Source organism: Taudactylus pleione, unplaced genomic scaffold (genome assembly GCF_031769625.1).
Source record: "Taudactylus pleione unplaced genomic scaffold, aTauple2 ptg000009l, whole genome shotgun sequence".
In the NCBI taxonomy this organism is placed as follows: domain Eukaryota; kingdom Metazoa; phylum Chordata; class Amphibia; order Anura; family Myobatrachidae; genus Taudactylus; species Taudactylus pleione.
The window spans coordinates 11,950,408-11,969,898 of NW_028284412.1; the positions used below are offsets into that span (position 1 = coordinate 11,950,408).

At 46.7% G+C, this 19,491-nt stretch overlaps 1 protein-coding gene across 1 annotated transcript; it reads left to right on the forward strand.

The window, feature by feature from the left end:
- The first annotated feature begins 1,345 nt into the window (after positions 1-1,345).
- On the forward strand, positions 1,346-19,016 carry TMEM35A (transmembrane protein 35A). Its single transcript, XM_088466759.1, has 2 exons — positions 1,346-1,521; positions 18,069-19,016. The coding sequence occupies exons 1-2, from the start codon at positions 1,402-1,404 to the stop codon at positions 18,429-18,431; spliced, it is 483 nt and encodes a 160-aa protein (XP_088322885.1). The 5' UTR covers positions 1,346-1,401; the 3' UTR covers positions 18,432-19,016.
- The last annotated feature ends 475 nt before the right edge of the window (positions 19,017-19,491 follow it).

Sequence of the window (19,491 nt, forward strand, 5' to 3'; positions counted from 1 at the left end):
GGGAGCTCCGTCGTGCGCATGCGCCAGACGCGACGAGCGAAGGAAAGTCCTTCGCTCGTTGTGTCCGATCAAAGGGGGCGTGCTGTCAATGTTGATTGACAGCACGCCCCCTTTGGTGGGCGTGCCGGGGGCGTGCCTCCCTGACGGGGGCGTTCCCACAGGAACGCCTCCCGTCAGAAGCCGGCCCACTGACATCACTAGTGATGTCAGTGGGAGTGATTTTGGCTCTGATAGAGCCAAAATCACTCCGGAGCTTGCGGTTGAAAACCTCAACCGCAGGCTCCGGCTCGCAATTTCGATGGTCGCGATGGTCTCGACCATCGCGGCCATCACAAAGCACGCTCGTATAGCCTGTGGGTGGTGACCCACAGCTATACGAGCGTCCAGGAGGACGCTCCATGAAAATGGAGCCCGGCCCTCATTCAGAGCGTGCGCTCTGCTCAGAGCGTACGGCTCTGAATGAGGGCCTTGGTTTGTTAAACTGTGCATGTCCTTTTTAATAACCCACATAAGAGTGGGTGGGAGGGACAATTCCATCTTGCACCTCTTTCCTTTACATTTTGCACAATTTGGGGCATTGCCGACTGACATTATTATAGTTTATTAAACTGCCATCCTGTCTAACACTGCTGTGTGGCAATGTTGCATAGATGTCCTATATTTTTTTTAAACTGCTGTGCGCTTGTGCCGCTGCTCTGTTGCTTACTTTAACCAGCCAGCTCGCTGCAGCCTTTGGCCTGTATTGGTGAAAAATAGTGAAATCAATATTGTGAGCTGTGAGGTGGTTACAAATGCCTAGAAATGCCTGAAAATGATTGTTATTAAGGTTAACAATACTGTAGGAACAAAAACAGGCCCAAATTATGTGGTTTTAGCTGTTTTTTGGAAAAAATACAGATCCAAAACCAAAAAACATGGCGCGCATCTCTAGTTCCCTTACATAGCGCGCTATGAGCCTACCCTACCCTATGCTTAAGATGGATATGACCCAATCTGTGCACACAGAATTGTCATTGAAGAACATGTATGTCACACTAACAGTTACTGCAACACGATTCACTTTATTATTCTCAATATTTTTTTTTTCTTTTTCTGTTATTTTCTCCCACCCATTGTAACACACAGCCCTCTCATAGCCCTCTTCTGTTGCTAACTTGCTACAGCCTTATTCTCTGCATATTCCTGCTACAGTGTGTGATCTCTAGTGGCCCTGGCAGAGATGTTTAGAAAAAAAAAAGCCAGCAGCTGTGTGTAGGCAGGAAAGATAAGGGAAGCAGGCTTTAGGATCATGAGGCATCCAGAGCCTTGCTATGAAAGACGCAGGCGCCTGTCTTGTCATTATTATTCTAGCATAGTCTTATATAGCAGGGGGCACTGACTGTGAGTAAGTAAGCCTTTCCCATGGCCTCTCCACGTACTGTAACAATAGTTGCCCTCTCAATGGCTCTTGGCCTTTTCTTTGTTTTCATGGGAACAATTAAACTGACACCCAGGCTCAGCAAGGATGCATACAGCGAGATGGTAAGGAGAGAAGGATAAAGATGGAAGAGCTAGGGAAGGTGTGGTGGGGGCACTGGTGAACAGTGGGTGGGGGGACAATAATGGTTAGAAATGACTGTATCCTAAAGTGTATTTGACACAATATTTAGCATTTTCTGCAAGCATGTTATTATTATTATTATTATTATTATTATTATTATTATTATTATTTTATACCGCTCCACCTGTATCGTTCCTGTTTCTGCTAATCCTATCTGATTGTAGCCTAATATTATGCAATATCCTATTTACATGTCACATCTTCCTGAAGTAGTCAGACAGGATTGTCATTCAGCTGTTAAGACTCATACTGTAGCACAGGAGTCAGAATGCACAGAAGGTTCCTGGTGTCCAAGCCTCCTATTAATTACATGTAATATTTCCTCTATTTATCAGCAAAATGTCAAATTAGCAGTCAGGCCCGTATTTAGTCAGTTTCAGGCACTGTGCATGTCTGTGTACAAGGTGCACAATCGTTCTTTATGCATTATGTCACAAACACGGCTTCCTTTAGGTACTGTATGCTGCATCTTGGATAGCAGTCACAGATTTAAATGTGATTGTCCTACCCTCCCCCCTCATTCTCACTGTCTTGCTACAATACGTGAGCTTCTTTGTTCTAATGGGCCATTAACCTCTGCAGAGACCAGCTAATAAGGGGAGAATCTAACTATTAATTTTGATTTTACTATAATATCAGATGGAAAAAAAATTATTCACACTTAAATACATGTATCAATAATTGCTGCCATTTCTTTCAGTCCATATAGGTGGGTTTATTATTAGTGCTGTCAACTTAAATATCTGTCCTATGTATGAAACAGCTCTAACAAGGATAGCGCTTGTGAGAACACACTGTCCCTGCGAAGAAGAAAAGGGACATTTATGTACAATCATAATCACAGTGCTGGTTCCTTCCTGGCAGTCTTAGCCCCCCTTTTCTATATCCTTCCTGGCAGTGTTACTGCGCATATGCAAGCTTAGGTCATGCCTGGGCACTCTGAGGCCTGGAGGAAGCAGAGGGTTCCAAATGGATCCCTCTTCACAATCCAGACCCTGGGCCTGATTCAGAGCCGCACGTAAGCGGCCGCTCGTTCGCTCCGAGCGATGTTTGCCCAACTGCGCATGCGTACGGATCGTAATACGCATGCGCGAACCAGTCAGTGCGGCAGAAAATCGTTTGTTCGCTAAATAGCGAATGCCTGCTAATATGAGTGACAGGAGGAGGCGTATGTGGGTGGTAACAGGGGAAGGTGCTTGAAAACGGGGAGTGGAGATCAGAACGCAGGCGTGCTTAAAGGTCAAAACAGGCGTTTTATGGGTGTGCATAATTAATACAGCAGCGTCACTGACCACGTCACTGGGTTATTTTATAGCCAGAACTGCTCGCAAATTTGTGGTAGCAAAAACCAACCACAAGAATAGCGAGCAGTTCATACGCTGGTTGATGTACTCGATTAATCTAATAAATAGCGGACATGACGTAGGATGCGAGCGGCCAGGGGGCGTATTTTTCCAAAAAGCTACCGCAAGTTTGGTTCGCTCATTCAGACCTAGAGGCGTGAACAGACCGCAAAGAGCGAATGGTTCATTTGAATAGCCACCCCTATTTTCTGGACGAGCGAGCGCTAATTGCGTCCGGCTCTGAATCAGGCCCCCTATTCCTACAGGAAGCAGAGAAGCTCAACTGGCTAACATATGAAGATGGCGTTAGTTCCCACAGACCAGCTCTGAAAACTTTCACTTAAGAAACTTAAATTTGAGAAAAACATTGAAACTCTTGTTTCTGCATGTTTAGCTAGCGTGGGGTGCTTGATACATCATACATCATAGCTACACGGTGCATTATCTGTCTTATGTTCCACTTTGACTATGTTTGTGAACTCATCCTTTTAATGAGAGACATAAACTATACAGTATTTTTTGTGACAGATTGGGATAGGGATGGACATCGGATACTGGGCCTGATTCAGAGCCGTTCGTTAGAGGCAGTACGCTCGTTGCGTTCCGATGTTGAGTAACCGCGCATGCGTCGGTGTTACACTGCGCATGTGCGTACGGCAGATTGCGATTTTTTTTTGTGTCGTTCGTCAAATAGCGTACAGGAAGTGACATGTCAAATGTGATTGACAGAACAGGCCGTTTTTGGGCAGTGACGGGGGTGGAGATGGAAAAACGCAGGCGTGGCGAGGCGTTTTTGGGGCGTACATACATTAACAAATGCGAACGTCAAATGTGTTCGTACCAACTCATACGTCACTGGATGATCCTCTTTCCCTTCAAAATGCTCGCACAGCTTAGGGGCTGGATAACTCGACCACAGTGGCGATGGCCTTCTCCTCCGTCCCGGCACTCCACGATGTTGCATCGATTAATCACGGCTTGTCAGAAAGTCAATTAGTGTTGGATTGAAAACCGGCTTGGTATGTGTTTTGAAAGCAGTTTTTTTGGATAGCACAAAACCGAACGCAGGTGGAAATCATAGCTGCTAATGTCAGGATTACACAATCAATTAGCGTACATTTGTGGGGGTGTATTTTGGCCGCAATGTGTTCATTTTTTGGACTATTGTAACAATAATGTCATCATGTTTAGGTTTGGTCCCTCATTTTGTGCTTGCAAGGTGTTTTTTCCTCCTTAGGTAATGTTTTAAACGTTCCTTAACGAGCAATTTTTTTACAATGTGTAATTTTTTAGTTTGAACGTTGTTTGTTGGCTTGTGGGCCCGGATTAAAAGTAACCCATTTTTTCAATAATGTCAGAATACAAAGTCGTACATTTCTGGAAAATTTATTTTTTATCCACCCAAAAAAAAAAACACATATTGAACTCCAACATTTTGGGCAGTGTTCCACAATATTTATTAATTGTGCAAACAATAATTTTTGGGTAAACGTAAAAGAAAAAATTAAAAACAATTCACAAGAAAGGAGAGGGAAGTTTTGGCCAGAAAGGAATATGAGGCAAGCACAGAAGGAGTGTGGGAAAAGTAACCAATGGTGTCACCGTTTTTTCGCCCGTTTGGCTGGGGGAGGGAGGGCGCCAGACCGGGTCCGGGATGTCATCAGGCTGGCCTGTCCAGAGGCAGATGTTGTGGCCTCGGGACTAGGCACAGGGCTAGGCACATTTGGAGGATTGGCTGATGTTGTGCCAGAGGTGGAGGATCCTGATGTTCCGGCAGGAAGGGAGGTCGGCTCCACCATGTGCTGGCGAACGAGCTGCTCCAGGGCAGTGGCGATGTGGATGTTGGCCCTGGTATTTTCCGCCAGGGCCTAACCAATGGTCACGTTGGCCGCAGCATTTTGCTCCAGGGCCTCAGCCACCCGTACCAGACTGGCGTCCATCCTCTGCAGAATCTCCGTATGGAAATCCGATTTTAAATTGAGTTCTGTGAGGAGGGACACTGCCTGCGAGGGGGATTGCCCTGGACTGGCTTCTGCAGGGTCCTCAGCCGGATGTACTGGTTCCTCCCCTGCAGAGCCAGCAGAAATTCTGTGGCCAAGGCTCCCCTCTGGAGCAGACTCATCCGCCTGTGTCTCTGTTGGAAAAATGAGAAAAGACTCACATTAGAATCGACATATTGGCACAATAACATTTCAGAGTTGGTGACATCACAACATTTACCTGGGACAACATGAGGAGCCGCAAAGTCTGGCATGTCCGTATCCATGTTGGACACGCCAAACACCTCTACAGGCTGCACACACCCCTGTGCCAGCTCTTCTAAATCAGTAAACTCCAATGACACAGGGGTGGGACCTCCACCTGTCCCCCTTGCATGCCTAGCCCTGTGTGCCATTTTTTGTTTCAGGCGATATTTGAAGTCTTGCCATCTGTGGGTTAAATTGGAACCATTACTTTTTATTTGATTTGGTTTTAGGGTGGTCAAGTGTTTACTTACCGCCGTTTGACATCCCGGGCTAGACGGACATAATCACCCACCCTATTGACATCCACGGCTACCTCTTCCCACATTCTCCACTTCTGGCTTGCACTCATATTCCTGTCTGCCTGTGGCAGGATGTCCACACACTTCTGAATCAAAACCTCCATCTCCTTTCTTGTGAATTGTGGCTGCCTTTTCTTTTTGGCAGCTTTGCCCGGAATACTGGGCCCAGCAGCCTCTTCCATGTCATCCTCCTCACCTATTTGGGTAAATTTGCAGAATTCTCAACTTCACAACTTGCACAATATTATGTTTATAATTAATCATTGAGTCAAAATGCATGAAATACTTACCGCCTGACTCTTGTCCATTGTTTCCCTGGTCTGTATCCATGTGTGATCTTCAAACTAGAAATACACCAGAATTGTGTTTTTGTCTCGTGACGTATTTATACATGCGTCCTTATTTTGCGGCCGCATCATTGATTGTGCGTTCCTCTGATCCTTCCTTAATTTGTGCGGGAAACGAAACACTATTTATGGCTTGGGCCGTCTCGACTCGAGGTGGCGTTTATTGAATGTTGGAGGTTACATTGGTTGGAGTTGATTGTTGGCTGGTTTCGGATATTGCGTTTTTTGTGGTTTATTTTATTGTTTCGGTTTTTCTTTGTTTTCCTTACCTTTTTTTTCCATTTAGAATTTTTGTTTCGTTTCCAGTTTTGGTAAGTTTGGGGAAGTATAACTTTGGGTCAATTTGTCTCTCATTCTGGTGTCGTTTTTTTTAATAAGTTTTTCCAGTCATTTCATCTCTCTTATGGAGCATACACACGGTCAGATTTGTCAGACTTGTCAGATTTGTCAGATGAACGACTGAACGATTGAACGATTTGAACGATTTGAACGATTTTACCAAAGTTTTGAACGATTTGAACGATTGAACGATTTTTGACTACATTAAAATTAATGGAATCGTCCAAGTCTGACTGCAAACCCATCAGATGTCAGATATCGTTATCTGACAAACGGGAACGCGCATCGTTGATCGTCCATCGTTCAGGCATGTCAGATATGAACGATTTTCCTTCAGATATGAACGACTGAACGATTTTTAAATCGTTATCGTTCATATCTGAAGGAAAAATCTGATCGTGTGTATGCACCATTAGGTTTTATTTTGGCTCTGCCCCAAAGACATTTTGGTTCGGTTTCTTATATATTAGCTCTTGGTAAGTTCATGTGTTAACCTGTTTAGGAAATGTTCTTGTTTGTCTGTACGCAACTTTGGTTGGCCTTCCACATGTAACGTTGTTTTGTGCAAAATCGAACTCTGTGTTTTTTGCACATTATTTATGCGGCGTTATTGTGCCTTGTTTTTGCGAACTAATTAGCGCATTTTTACTACTTCCTATTGTGCCATGTATTTGCGAACTAATTAGCGCATTTTTACTACTTCCTATTGTGCCATGTATTTGCGAAATAATTAGCGCATTTTACTACTTCCTATTGTGCCTTGTTTTTGCGAACTAATTAGCGCATTTTTACTACTTCCTATTGTGCCATGTATTTGCGAACTAATTAGCGCATTTTTACTACTTCCTATAGTGCCATGTATTTGCGAAATAATTAGCGCATTTTTACTACTTCCTATTGTGCCATGTATTTGCGAAATTATTTGCGCTTTGTGAAATGTGTATTCATCCCTTAAAAATGTTTTTTTTGGCCTGGAGCATTGGTTGCTTACATTTGGCCTCTATTTGACGTAGTGTGCGTAACGTCGTTTTGCTCTTTGCCCAAATGTGTGTGTGTCCCCTTTTATGTTTTGTGTTGCTTAAATTTGTGATAATGACATGGCCAGCATAAAATGATGTATATTTTTGTTGTTATTATTTGCAGTTACAACTAATCATGACAATACCCCGGCATGTAAGCATCAATGGATGGAATTTTCAAGCAAAGTTACATGTATTTTTATTGGGTGTGGTAAAAAGGCTGACATTCCAATGTTGTCATTTCAGGTTGATATGGGTCGGATTGTTCTGGCCCTGCTCCCGGAAGCCGACCAACCTCAATCTCGTCCCAGGCGTAGGCATCGTAGGCGTGCAAGGCCCCAGATATTTCGAACACGTGTCACCCTTTTTGGAATGCCAGATGATGAGGTTTTAAGACGATACCGTCTTCCTCCAAAAATCATCATAGACACTCTTTCATTAATAGAGAGTGATCTTGAGCGGGAAATTGACAGTCCTACAGCAATTCCACCACTTACGCAATTAATGGCGGTGTTACATTTCTGTGCCTCAGGATCTTTCCAAACAACGGTGGGAATAGTGGCTGGCATCTCCCAATCCTCCTTTTCCCGGATCCTGAGGGCAGTGATGGAGGCACTTTTCAAGCACCTCCATCATTTTATTCAAATGCCTTTGGATATGGGTGCCCTTAGCGTGGCCAAGGCCATTTTTTACCAAATAGCTGGCTTCCCACACATCATAGGGGTTGTGGGTGGTACTCACATACCACTTCAGCCTCCAGCACGGCTGGAGGCAATATTTAGAAACCGTAAACACTATCACCCCCTCAATGTAATGGTGGTATGTGAAGCCTCCCTCCAGATCCTGTCCCTGAATGCAAAATTACCAGGAAGTGCACATGACTCCTTCGTCATCCGGCAATCAGGGATATGGCACAAATTAACCAACCTACAAGCTGGTGATGCGTGGCTTCTGGGTAAGTGGAGACCTTTAGTACATAACAATGTTAAGCTTCATACAGAGTGAGCCTGATGTTGTCTTTTCGTTTTCACAGGAGACAGTGGCTACCCTTGCACGCCCTGGCTGCTCACTCCTTATTTGGCTCCCACACCAGGGCCACAAAGTGAGTATAATTCCGCACTTACAGCCACCAGGCAAGTGGTGGAGCGCTGTATCGGCCTTTTAAAAGGCCGATTCAGATGCCTCCACCGCTCTGGTGGTGAACTCATGTATTTGCCGGATATGGTTTCGAAAATTGTGGTCCTGTGTGGGATATTTCACAACATCGCCATAAGGAGTGGTGTCCCAATGCAGCCAGAGGATGCCTTACCTGAGGATGGCCCCCCCGAGGTTGGTCGGAGGTCAGTATGTGGGGGGGCCATACGCGATGATGTGGTGGCCCGATTTTTTAGGTAATTATTTGCCAAAAAACAGTGTTGATACCTAATGTGGTTGGGTTTGTTTGAGAACATCTAATTTTTGCCTAATTTTTTGCTCCCTCTTCTGTTTTTTTCCATAATCTTGGGCACTCCAACGATGACTACTTCCTGCTACCCTTACAAAACCTGTATGTGGATATTTTGTGGATATATTCTGGAACACTTATTGCCACGCCATATATGTGGAATCATGTTGGCATGGTCCTTCGTCAACCAGTTCTTGATTTTTTTTTTTGTGAAGTTGGATTTTTGTTATGTGTTGTATTTGAGATTATCACTGTGTGTTTTGTTTGTGAGTGACCACTTTGATTTTTCAGTTATGTTGCTAATAAATGTTTTGAGAGTGAAATGTTGTCCCTTTTTTGGAACCTTACCACCAAGTGTAACCAGGTTCACACACGTTACATTTGACTAAGGGGTAATCCAGTACTGACGCCATTTGAGCAAAAATGTTTTCTTTCTTCAGGGTCCAAACCAACACCAAAAGGAAGCCTGTACAATCCTTTTGCTTCGTAAGATTGCCCGAAGCTGCTTGCACACCAACTAGGAACCTGTAAAATGTCAAAATATCTAATTGTGACTACACCAAAAAAGGGATATCAGATTTGTACTGTTAGGTGTTTGTTGTGGCTGTTTTACCAAAAAATACAACACACACTCTTATTGCCCAAAACTTGAAATCCTTGCAGGAACACTCTACTTATGTCAGGGTAAACAATATGTGGTTTTGACAAAATGAATGAGCCAGAACGTAACTTCAAAAAAAACAATTTATTTACAGAATGGGGAAAAAAAAAACAACTACTCCCTAAGTAGGACCGACATACGGTCAAGGACCACCAGCACCCCGATGATTTGGCTGTGCATCTGGGCCACACAGCCGGATAAATTGGCCCGAAGCCTCTGTTCCTCTGTGGGTGAGAAAAGTTTGGGGATTAATACAACAATAGTGAAACCACATTTAATAAAAAAATAAAAACAAAACAAAAAAAAAAAAAAACTGCAAAAAAACTCATCACACTAAAATGGTGTAGGTCAAAAATACAAGGCCTATGTCCAAATTCCGACAGGTGTGCTATGTGTATGTTGAAAACAGCAGTAACAGGTTACGGCAATCGCCCAAAACCACTTAATTTTGGAAAATAAACTCAAAAAACACAAAAAAACAAGAATACATACAAACAGTTTGTGACGATAAAAAAGTGCAAAAAAAAACATACCGGAAGACCCAACGCCAGCTACAGAAGGCCCTCCATCGGAGGTGGGTCCATTCCCCAAAGATCGGGGCGGTGTAATGACCGACTCCGGGGAGGGGGTCATTCGAAGAGGGGTGGTTGGAGGAGAGGGGGAATTGGGACGGAGGGGAAGGAATCCAGAAAAATCTGACTGAGGGTGTAGGAAGGCTGGGGAGGAGTGGGGAATAGGGGAAGGAGTGGAGTTGGAGTGTTGGCTGGGGGTGGGGGAGAGTGGCCGTGATCGCCGTCTGGCGGGACGCTGACGGCGTAGTCTTCGCTGGGCCCCTAAAAGATGGGAAACAAATTGGGGTTAGTTCCAACACAAATCCGCGCACAAAAACAATTTCAAATGCACCCCCAAAAGAAAAAAAAAAAATTGAGGAGAATGAATAAATATGAAAGACAGGGAAAACATGGCCATGCAGATATGAGGAGAATGAATAAATATGAAAGACAGGGAAAACATGGCCATGCAGGTAGGGCCACAAAGACAAACATGAAATCCACAATCCATTAAATTTACTTTGAGCGATCTGCATGCGAAAGCATGCCAGCAAGCGGGGCGTCCGCCGTTGCAGGTCCAACCACCTGCGCTCCAGCTGCCCGATATGGCGGCGTGAGCCGAAGGAGCGCAGGCGGGCCCGAACCTCCGCATATGCGGATCGCTTCTCGCGGTTGGTGATGGGTGGAGGCTGGGTGGTGATCCGCCTATCCATCACCTCCGTAAGCACCAGCAGCTCGCGCCTGGTGAATGCGGAGGCTCTCATGATGGCAATGGAGTTTTTCATAAAAATAATTTTTGATAAAGTGCTCCCAAATTTAATGATTGGCTAATGTATTTAGGAAATTAACAGGAGCAATTCTATTGGTTAGTGTATGAGTCATGTGTTCGACAGGCCCAGAAATCTGTGGAGACTTATGATGGGCTTAATGCAGTGACATGCGTAAGCAAATTTACATAAAGAAATGGACTCCTGGAAATATGCGGGTCTAAAAACAAATAGACCAATTATTTAATAGGGGCTAACATGTATTTTGACAATTAAAAGCGAATGTTTAAGCCGTACGTATTCTGCGGGAAAACACAAACACGGACATAAATAAAGTTTATTGCATTGTGTAAAAAAAAACAAAAAAACAATTAAGCTAATTGATATATTGATTGGCATGTTACGATTGAGGGAGGTAGGCAGAATAAACGAGCAGTTAATCGAAATGTGACAGTCCAACTTCCGGGTAGTACTAGTGCGTGCGTTCCCTTCAAACCACTTCGGGGATGTACGCTCGCTATTTGGCACGCTCGTTAGTTAGAGGAGGGGTCGCCTGAGTTTGGGGAGGATGTTTTGATGCGAACGAAAATACGAGCGTGTGCCTGAATTTAAATATTTTTTTACGTTCGCCCAACGTACGAACGGCCACTTGCGTACGGGTCTGAATGAGGGCCACTGATGTTTAGCAACCATCCATGCTCCCACTTCGATAGAAGTACTTTTTCCATCAAATTGCTGGTATTCGATGGTTGCCAGCCATCGGATGCAGCTTTCCAATACCCAACCGATGATTGATAGGCTTCTATGCAGCTGTGGACCCCTGAGATATATCCCTGAGATATGTTAGATTTGAAATGATCTCATTAGCGGTCGCTTCACTCCTGTTTTGTGCCTTCATCACACATGTGCGGCGGCCATTGTCGGGGATGGTTCCCGAGGATCCCTCTCCCGGTAATTTTTGCAGAATGTAGCCCATAGGCTACAGTGGCTACCGCCATCTTCAGATGGCATTAGCTGCCAGGGCCAAACTCTGGAATCTATCTAACAGCTTTGCATCCCCCATAGAAATCTATGGGGGCTACAGCTGCTGTCAGAAATGGAGGGATCGCAGCAGATATCTCTGATATCAGCTGCAGTCCCGCCATGGTAGATTAGAGTGATACTTAATATTTGTTGGTATCCCCCGAAAAGAGCGTTTTTTGGGGATATGCTACAATTACTGAATGATAAATAGTCCTCTTTGTGTCAGGAGCATATCTATAATGGGTGCAGGGTGTGCAGGGCACACGGGTCCCTGGGTCCAGGGGGACCCCGCACCGCACACCCTGCACCCATAGCATACTTACCTCTCTGGAGTCCCATGTTGGAGCGGGGGTCCGGCGCAGTAAAAACGAATGGAAAATGGCCGCCGTGGCCATTTTCCCATCGTTTGCACATGCGCAGTACAGGGAAAATGGCTGCCACAGCCATTTTCCCGGTGACCTGTGCATACTCTATAGACTCTGGGCGCACTCTAGTGCCCAGAGTCTATAACTCCGGCGCTGGCCACGCACAGCTCAGTGCGCTGCCGGCCGCCGGACAGAGAGGAGGGGGCTCGTGTCAGAGACTGCACCCTCCTCTCTAGAAACACCCCTGCTTTGTGTCCTTACCACGATTCATCATAGGAATCCTGTGGTACCTAGCCAGTATCCTGCACATGGTTAGCATTATTTCACAGGAGCTCCATGAAGGCATTCGCCCCGCTCACGGCCCGATCTCACCCTAAACTCGCGGCCCTATGAGTACCGTGAGTGTGGCATACAGATACAGCCACACTTACTCGCGAGTGCGAGATAATCACACTTAATTGGATTGAGCCCTCTGACTCTTACCGACAAACTGCAGCACCATTGTGTGAATGAGGTGGACACCGGTGCACATAGGCATCTCGGTTTTCACTTAATCCTCCATGAGCAAGGTTCACTCCGGCTCGAAGTCAAAGTCCAGAGCGTTCCTGTTTAGAATGACACTGTAAATTCAGGGGGTCACCGATTGAGCAAAAATTCCGTTGTTATCCCCTGCCCCCTTAACCTCACACGCACGCTGCCTCTTTTGGCTTGCACACACACGCTGTCCCCATAGCCTCACAGACACACATTGTCCCCATAGCCTCATACACGCATACTGCCCCCATAGCCTCACACACATGCTGCCCCCATAGCCTCACACACATGCTGCCCCCATAGCCCCACACACATGCTGCCCCCATAGCCTCACACACATGCTGCCCCATAGCCTCACACACATGCTGTCCCCATAGCCTCACGTACACATGCTGTCCCCATAGTCTCACTGACACACATGCTGCTCCCATAGCCTCACGTACACATGCTGCCCCCATAGCCTCACATACACATGCTGTCCCCATAGCCTCACATACACATGCTGTCCCCATAGACTCAAATACACATGCTGTCCCCATAGCCTCACATACACATGCTGTCCCCATAGCCTCACATACACATGCTGTCCCTAAAGCCTCACACACACATGCAGCCCTATAGCCTCACACACACATGCTGCCCTTTAGCCTCACACACATGCTGCCCTTTAGCCTCTCTCACACACACACTGCCCTATAGCCTCACACACACACATGCTGTCCCCATAGACTCACACACACATGCAGCCCTATAGCCTCACACACCCATGCTGTCTCTAAGGCCTCACACACACACACGCTGTCCCCATAGCCTCACACACACACATGCTGTCTCTAAGGCCTCACACACACGCTGTCCCCATAGCCTCATACACACACATGCTGTCTCTAAGGCCTCACACACACATACACACTGTCCCCATAGCCTCACATACACTGACTGCCCCCTTTGCACCCTGTCCCTTAGTACACTTAGCACCCCCAATACAAAAGATGCTGTCTATATTATCCTGTGTCCTGCAGGGCTCGCCCCAGTAACCTGTCCCCATGAGTATAATTTCCTGGCTACAGCAGGCATTAGCAATTTACACACAAGACCTATGTTGGTGGTGGATCAGATGGCAGCTGGCAGGTGCAGAAAAAGACAACAAGACAGAAAGTGCCGCTGAACAGTCTCTACTCTCTCCCTGCCCTGATGTGCTGCTGGCCGCGGTAGTGGGCAAAGGAAAAGTGTTACAGGGAGGAGGGGTGTTGGGGGCAGATCGTACTCACGTTTCAACCTGGATCCACTTCTGCCAGTCACCACCAGTCCAACTCATGGGGCCTCGCCCAGCACCTGACGTCAAAAAGGTCCTTCAGGGCGGTGGCAGCGGTGATCTCTAGCAACAGTTAGTAACTATTTAGCTATCGACTGGGGGAACAGAGCTGCGCCCTTAAGACTATGGTGCTCCAGGTGACAGCCCTGTCAGCCAGAGCCTTCAGCCTCCCCTGCTGGGAGGTGGCTATTCAGAAGCACAGAGATTCTTATGGGCGTGTTATCAGAGTGTCACAGGCGTGTCATCTAACTGGCTGCGCACTCAGGGCCTGGTTTAGAGATGGAAATCTATGGGGGCTACAGCTGCTGTCAGAAATGGAGGGATCGCAGCAGATATCTCTGATATCAGCTGCAGTCCCGCCATGGTAGATTAGAGTGATACTTAATATTTGTTGGTATCCCCCGAAAAGAGCGTTTTTTGGGGATATGCTACAATTACTGAATGATAAATAGTCCTCTTTGTGTCAGGAGCATATCTATAATGGGTGCAGGGTGTGCAGGGCACACGGGTCCCTGGGTCCAGGGGGACCCCGCACCGCACACCCTGCACCCATAGCATACTTACCTCTCTGGAGTCCCATGTTGGAGCGGGGGTCCGGCGCAGTAAAAACGAATGGAAAATGGCCGCCGTGGCCATTTTCCCATCGTTTGCACATGCGCAGTACAGGGAAAATGGCCGCCACAGCCATTTTCCCGGTGACCTGTGCATACTCTATAGACTCTGGGCGCACTCTAGTGCCCAGAGTCTATAACTCCGGCGCTGGCCACGCACAGCTCAGTGCGCTGCCGGCCGCCGGACAGAGAGGAGGGGGCTCGTGTCAGAGACTGCACCCTCCTCTCTAGAAACACCCCTGCTTTGTGTCCTTACCACGATTCATCATAGGAATCCTGTGGTACCTAGCCAGTATCCTGCACATGGTTAGCATTATTTCACAGGAGCTCCATGAAGGCATTCGCCCCGCTCACGGCCCGATCTCACCCTAAACTCGCGGCCCTATGAGTACCGTGAGTGTGGCATACAGATACAGCCACACTTACTCGCGAGTGCGAGATAATCACACTTAATTGGATTGAGCCCTCTGACTCTTACCGACAAACTGCAGCACCATTGTGTGAATGAGGTGGACACCGGTGCACATAGGCATCTCGGTTTTCACTTAATCCTCCATGAGCAAGGTTCACTCCGGCTCGAAGTCAAAGTCCAGAGCGTTCCTGTTTAGAATGACACTGTAAATTCAGGGGGTCACCGATTGAGCAAAATTTCCGTTGTTATCCCCTGCCCCCTTAACCTCACACGCACGCTGCCTCTTTTGGCTTGCACACACACGCTGTCCCCATAGCCTCACAGACACACATTGTCCCCATAGCCTCATACACGCATACTGCCCCCATAGCCTCACACACATGCTGCCCCCATAGCCTCACACACATGCTGCCCCCATAGCCTCACACACATGCTGCCCCATAGCCTCACACACATGCTGTCCCCATAGCCTCACGTACACATGCTGTCCCCATAGTCTCACTGACACACATGCTGCTCCCATAGCCTCACGTACACATGCTGCCCCCATAGCCTCACATACACATGCTGTCCCCATAGCCTCACATACACATGCTGTCCCCATAGACTCAAATACACATGCTGTCCCCATAGCCTCACATACACATGCTGTCCCCATAGCCTCACATACACATGCTGTCCCTAAAGCCTCACACACACATGCAGCCCTATAGCCTCACACACACATGCTGCCCTTTAGCCTCACACACATGCTGCCCTTTAGCCTCTCTCACACACACACTGCCCTATAGCCTCACACACACACATGCTGTCCCCATAGACTCACACACACATGCAGCCCTATAGCCTCACACACCCATGCTGTCTCTAAGGCCTCACACACACACACGCTGTCCCCATAGCCTCACACACACACATGCTGTCTCTAAGGCCTCACACACACGCTGTCCCCATAGCCTCATACACACACATGCTGTCTCTAAGGCCTCACACACACATACACACTGTCCCCATAGCCTCACATACACTGACTGCCCCCTTTGCACCCTGTCCCTTAGTACACTTAGCACCCCCAATACAAAAGATGCTGTCTATATTATCCTGTGTCCTGCAGGGCTCGCCCCAGTAACCTGTCCCCATGAGTATAATTTCCTGGCTACAGCAGGCATTAGCAATTTACACACAAGACCTATGTTGGTGGTGGATCAGATGGCAGCTGGCAGGTGCAGAAAAAGACAACAAGACAGAAAGTGCCGCTGAACAGTCTCTACTCTCTCCCTGCCCTGATGTGCTGCTGGCCGCGGTAGTGGGCAAAGGAAAAGTGTTACAGGGAGGAGGGGTGTTGGGGGCAGATCGTACTCACGTTTCAACCTAGATCCACTTCTGCCAGTCACCACCAGTCCAACTCATGGGGCCTCGCCCAGCACCTGACGTCAAAAAGGTCCTTCAGGGCGGTGGCAGCGGTGATCTCTAGCAACAGTTAGTAACTATTTAGCTATCGACTGGGGGAACAGAGCTGCGCCCTTAAGACTATGGTGCTCCAGGTGACAGCCCTGTCAGCCAGAGCCTTCAGCCTCCCCTGCTGGGAGGTGGCTATTCAGAAGCACAGAGATTCTTATGGGCGTGTTATCAGAGTGTCACAGGCGTGTCATCTAACTGGCTGCGCACTCAGGGCCTGGTTTAGAGATGGACGGAATTCCAGAGCCGCACACAAGCGGCTGTACAATTCCATCCACCTAGAATGCTATTGCAGCAGGAGGTGTCTGTAGGAAACAGACACCTCCTTGTTGTATCTGCGATTCCGGCGCTGCGACCGTGGCGCAGCCTGGAATCATCATTGCTCCTTTGGCCAGGTTGCGGAAGCTTACTGCAGCCTGACCGGGTCCTGGTCACTTGCGAGGAAAGGAAATCTGTGTCAATTGACGCAGACTCTGGCCTCGTCCTTCCCGAAAAGTCCAGAATAGGTGCAGAGGAAAAGTATGAGGGGAATAGTGGGGGTGATGCAAATGACAGAAGAAGATGGGGGGACAGATAGAACAAAAATATGTGCAAGCGAAAACAGAGGGTGAGAGACTGGCACAGAGAGAGTAATAGGAGAAATATTGACAAAGAGTCTGGCACACACAGTGAAAGGAAAGAGTCCTGGGGGCATAGGATGAGGCAGACAGGGTATGGGCAGATGCTGGCACAGAGGGGATGGGGAGAGAAGCTGGAACAGGCATGGTGAGTGCAGAGAGGCGGGTTTAGACTGGGCAAAGAAAAAGAATATGGCACAGACAGAGGAAGGAGAGAGAGAGTCTGGCGCAGAAGGAATTGGCAGAGATGCTGGCATAGACAGGATATGGGCAGAAAATCTGGCACAAATAGTGGAAGGGCAGATAATCTAATGCAGACTGGGGAAGGGCAGAGACGTTGACCTTGGCAGAACAAGGGGAGAAAGGCGGGCCCTGGTAGGGAAAAGGCAGAGGGTTTAGTTTAGACAGGGCAAGAACAGAGGAGATGGGTGCAGACATAGAAAAGAGAGATACGTATACTGTTGTAGGAAATGGATGTGCAAAGATGATGGCACAAACAACATGGTTCTCCCAGATGAAAAGTTACTTGCTTTTTTTTGCTTTGATCCCAACTCTGAATCGGGCCCTAAGTTTATAACTTTGTATAATAAATAGAGACATTTTTGGTTAATGGAATTGTTGAGTTAATGTAATAATCACCCAGGCACTTTACTTATCTGTCTTTTACTGTAATACAGTACATTTTGTTTACTTACTAATGAAATATCTTCACAACTCTATTTACTGTGCCTTGGATGGCTAGCCATATAGAGATCGTTTTTATTAAGCATTGGCTGAAAGTAATATGGGGTTTATTTACTTAGCGTAGGTTTCTAAAACCCAGCGGTTCCAATCCGATCGGGTTTATGCCTGAAATCTAAAAGGGCAATGCTTTTACCAGCTGTGTTTTGCTAGTAAAATCATCGCCCTTTTACATTTCGGGCATAAATAATCGGAAGTGTCGGGTTTTAGAACCCAGCGCTTAGAAATTAAACCCCTATCTATTACTGATATTCTAACATATATATATATAATATATATATATTTTCATTCAAGAAACATTACAACAGCAAATGCTGTTCATACATTGGTTTTCTGTGCTGATTGCTGTTCAGAATTTCCTATCTGTTCTCTCTAGAAACGTGCATATAAAAGTTACCTGAAGGCTCTCCCGGGACTCAAGAAGCTCGGAATTTCCTCTGTGTTTTTGCGGAAGACTATTGGATCTCTAGAGCTGGCTTGTGGAATTGTCCTCACTTTGGTTCCTGGACGACCTAGAGATGTAGCCAACTTTCTCCTACTCCTTCTAGTCCTTATCGTCCTGTTCTTCCATCAGCTTGTTGGTGACCCCTTGAAACGATATGCCCATGCACTTGTTTTTGGTATTCTCCTTACTTGTCGCTTGCTTATTTCACGTCAGCCTGAGGAGGAGTCACATGACAAAAAGTCAACAGGCGGTGGTGCCCTACCGCGAGACCCCAGAAAGATGAAGGTGTCTTAGACCATGGAATGATATGGCTCTTGAAAGTGGTTTTTAAGAATCCCTCAGAGTTATTCACAATTTCCCATTTGCCCACAGCACTGATATTCCACTCACATGCAATAATAATAATACTTTTTTTTCCATATAATACATAAAGATATTGGCATCATTACACGGTATGGCGGCACTTATGCTTGTTGTTGGCATAACAGGAATACTTAGCTTGTGTCAGATAGCTCAGGAAATTTTTGGGAAAATGAAGATGGCGCATATACTGTAGCATATGATCAATTAACCTTGAGAACCAGAACTCTGCACCATAAACTAGCTGAATACCCATTTAAAAAAAAGAAAAACTTTTAGGATTCTGCCAAAGCCGATGATACTAAAAATAACTCTGAAGACACCTTTGGACAGTAGGTCACTGGGTGACAAGAAGATGTCTTAGTTCCCACCATGAGCATGTTGCAATGTTAAAATGTAATCCAATAAGTGGCACATAGGCAAATTTCAGCAACCGAAGAAAAGAAAGTCATTATACCTTTGCCGTAACATACAACAGAAATATGGAACTGGGAGAAGACATCCAAATAAATAACATTTTAAAAGACCCAATTTTGTGTGTTTGCTGCTTTTACTGCACTATTGGCACACTTCTGCTGCCCATTTCATGATACCACGAAAGTCCTCTTACATTTATGCTGAGATAAATAGATGGTGACCAGCTGCCTGCACTGCAGGTCAAAGAAGAGAAGAAGACCGTAGTCTCGGGCAGCCAGGTCACTGCGCCAGCACAGTGGATCTGGCAGCGGTTGGGACCAGCGCATGCGCACATGTGACATTGGGACCGCGTATGTGCAGTCCATCAGCTTCTAAGGACTGCATCGACTGCAGCCCATAGAAGCTGGGTAGGGTTGGCTGGTAGGCAGATGAATCGCTTCCCACTGGAAGCACGCTCTCTGCTACTCGCAACCCGGACTGGTAGTCCCAGGGTGATAAAATACCTCCCCCTGAGGCTGCCTGTCCTTTGTGTAACTGTGAAGCCACAGTCGGTCACAGTGTAGCTAATTCAGTCATG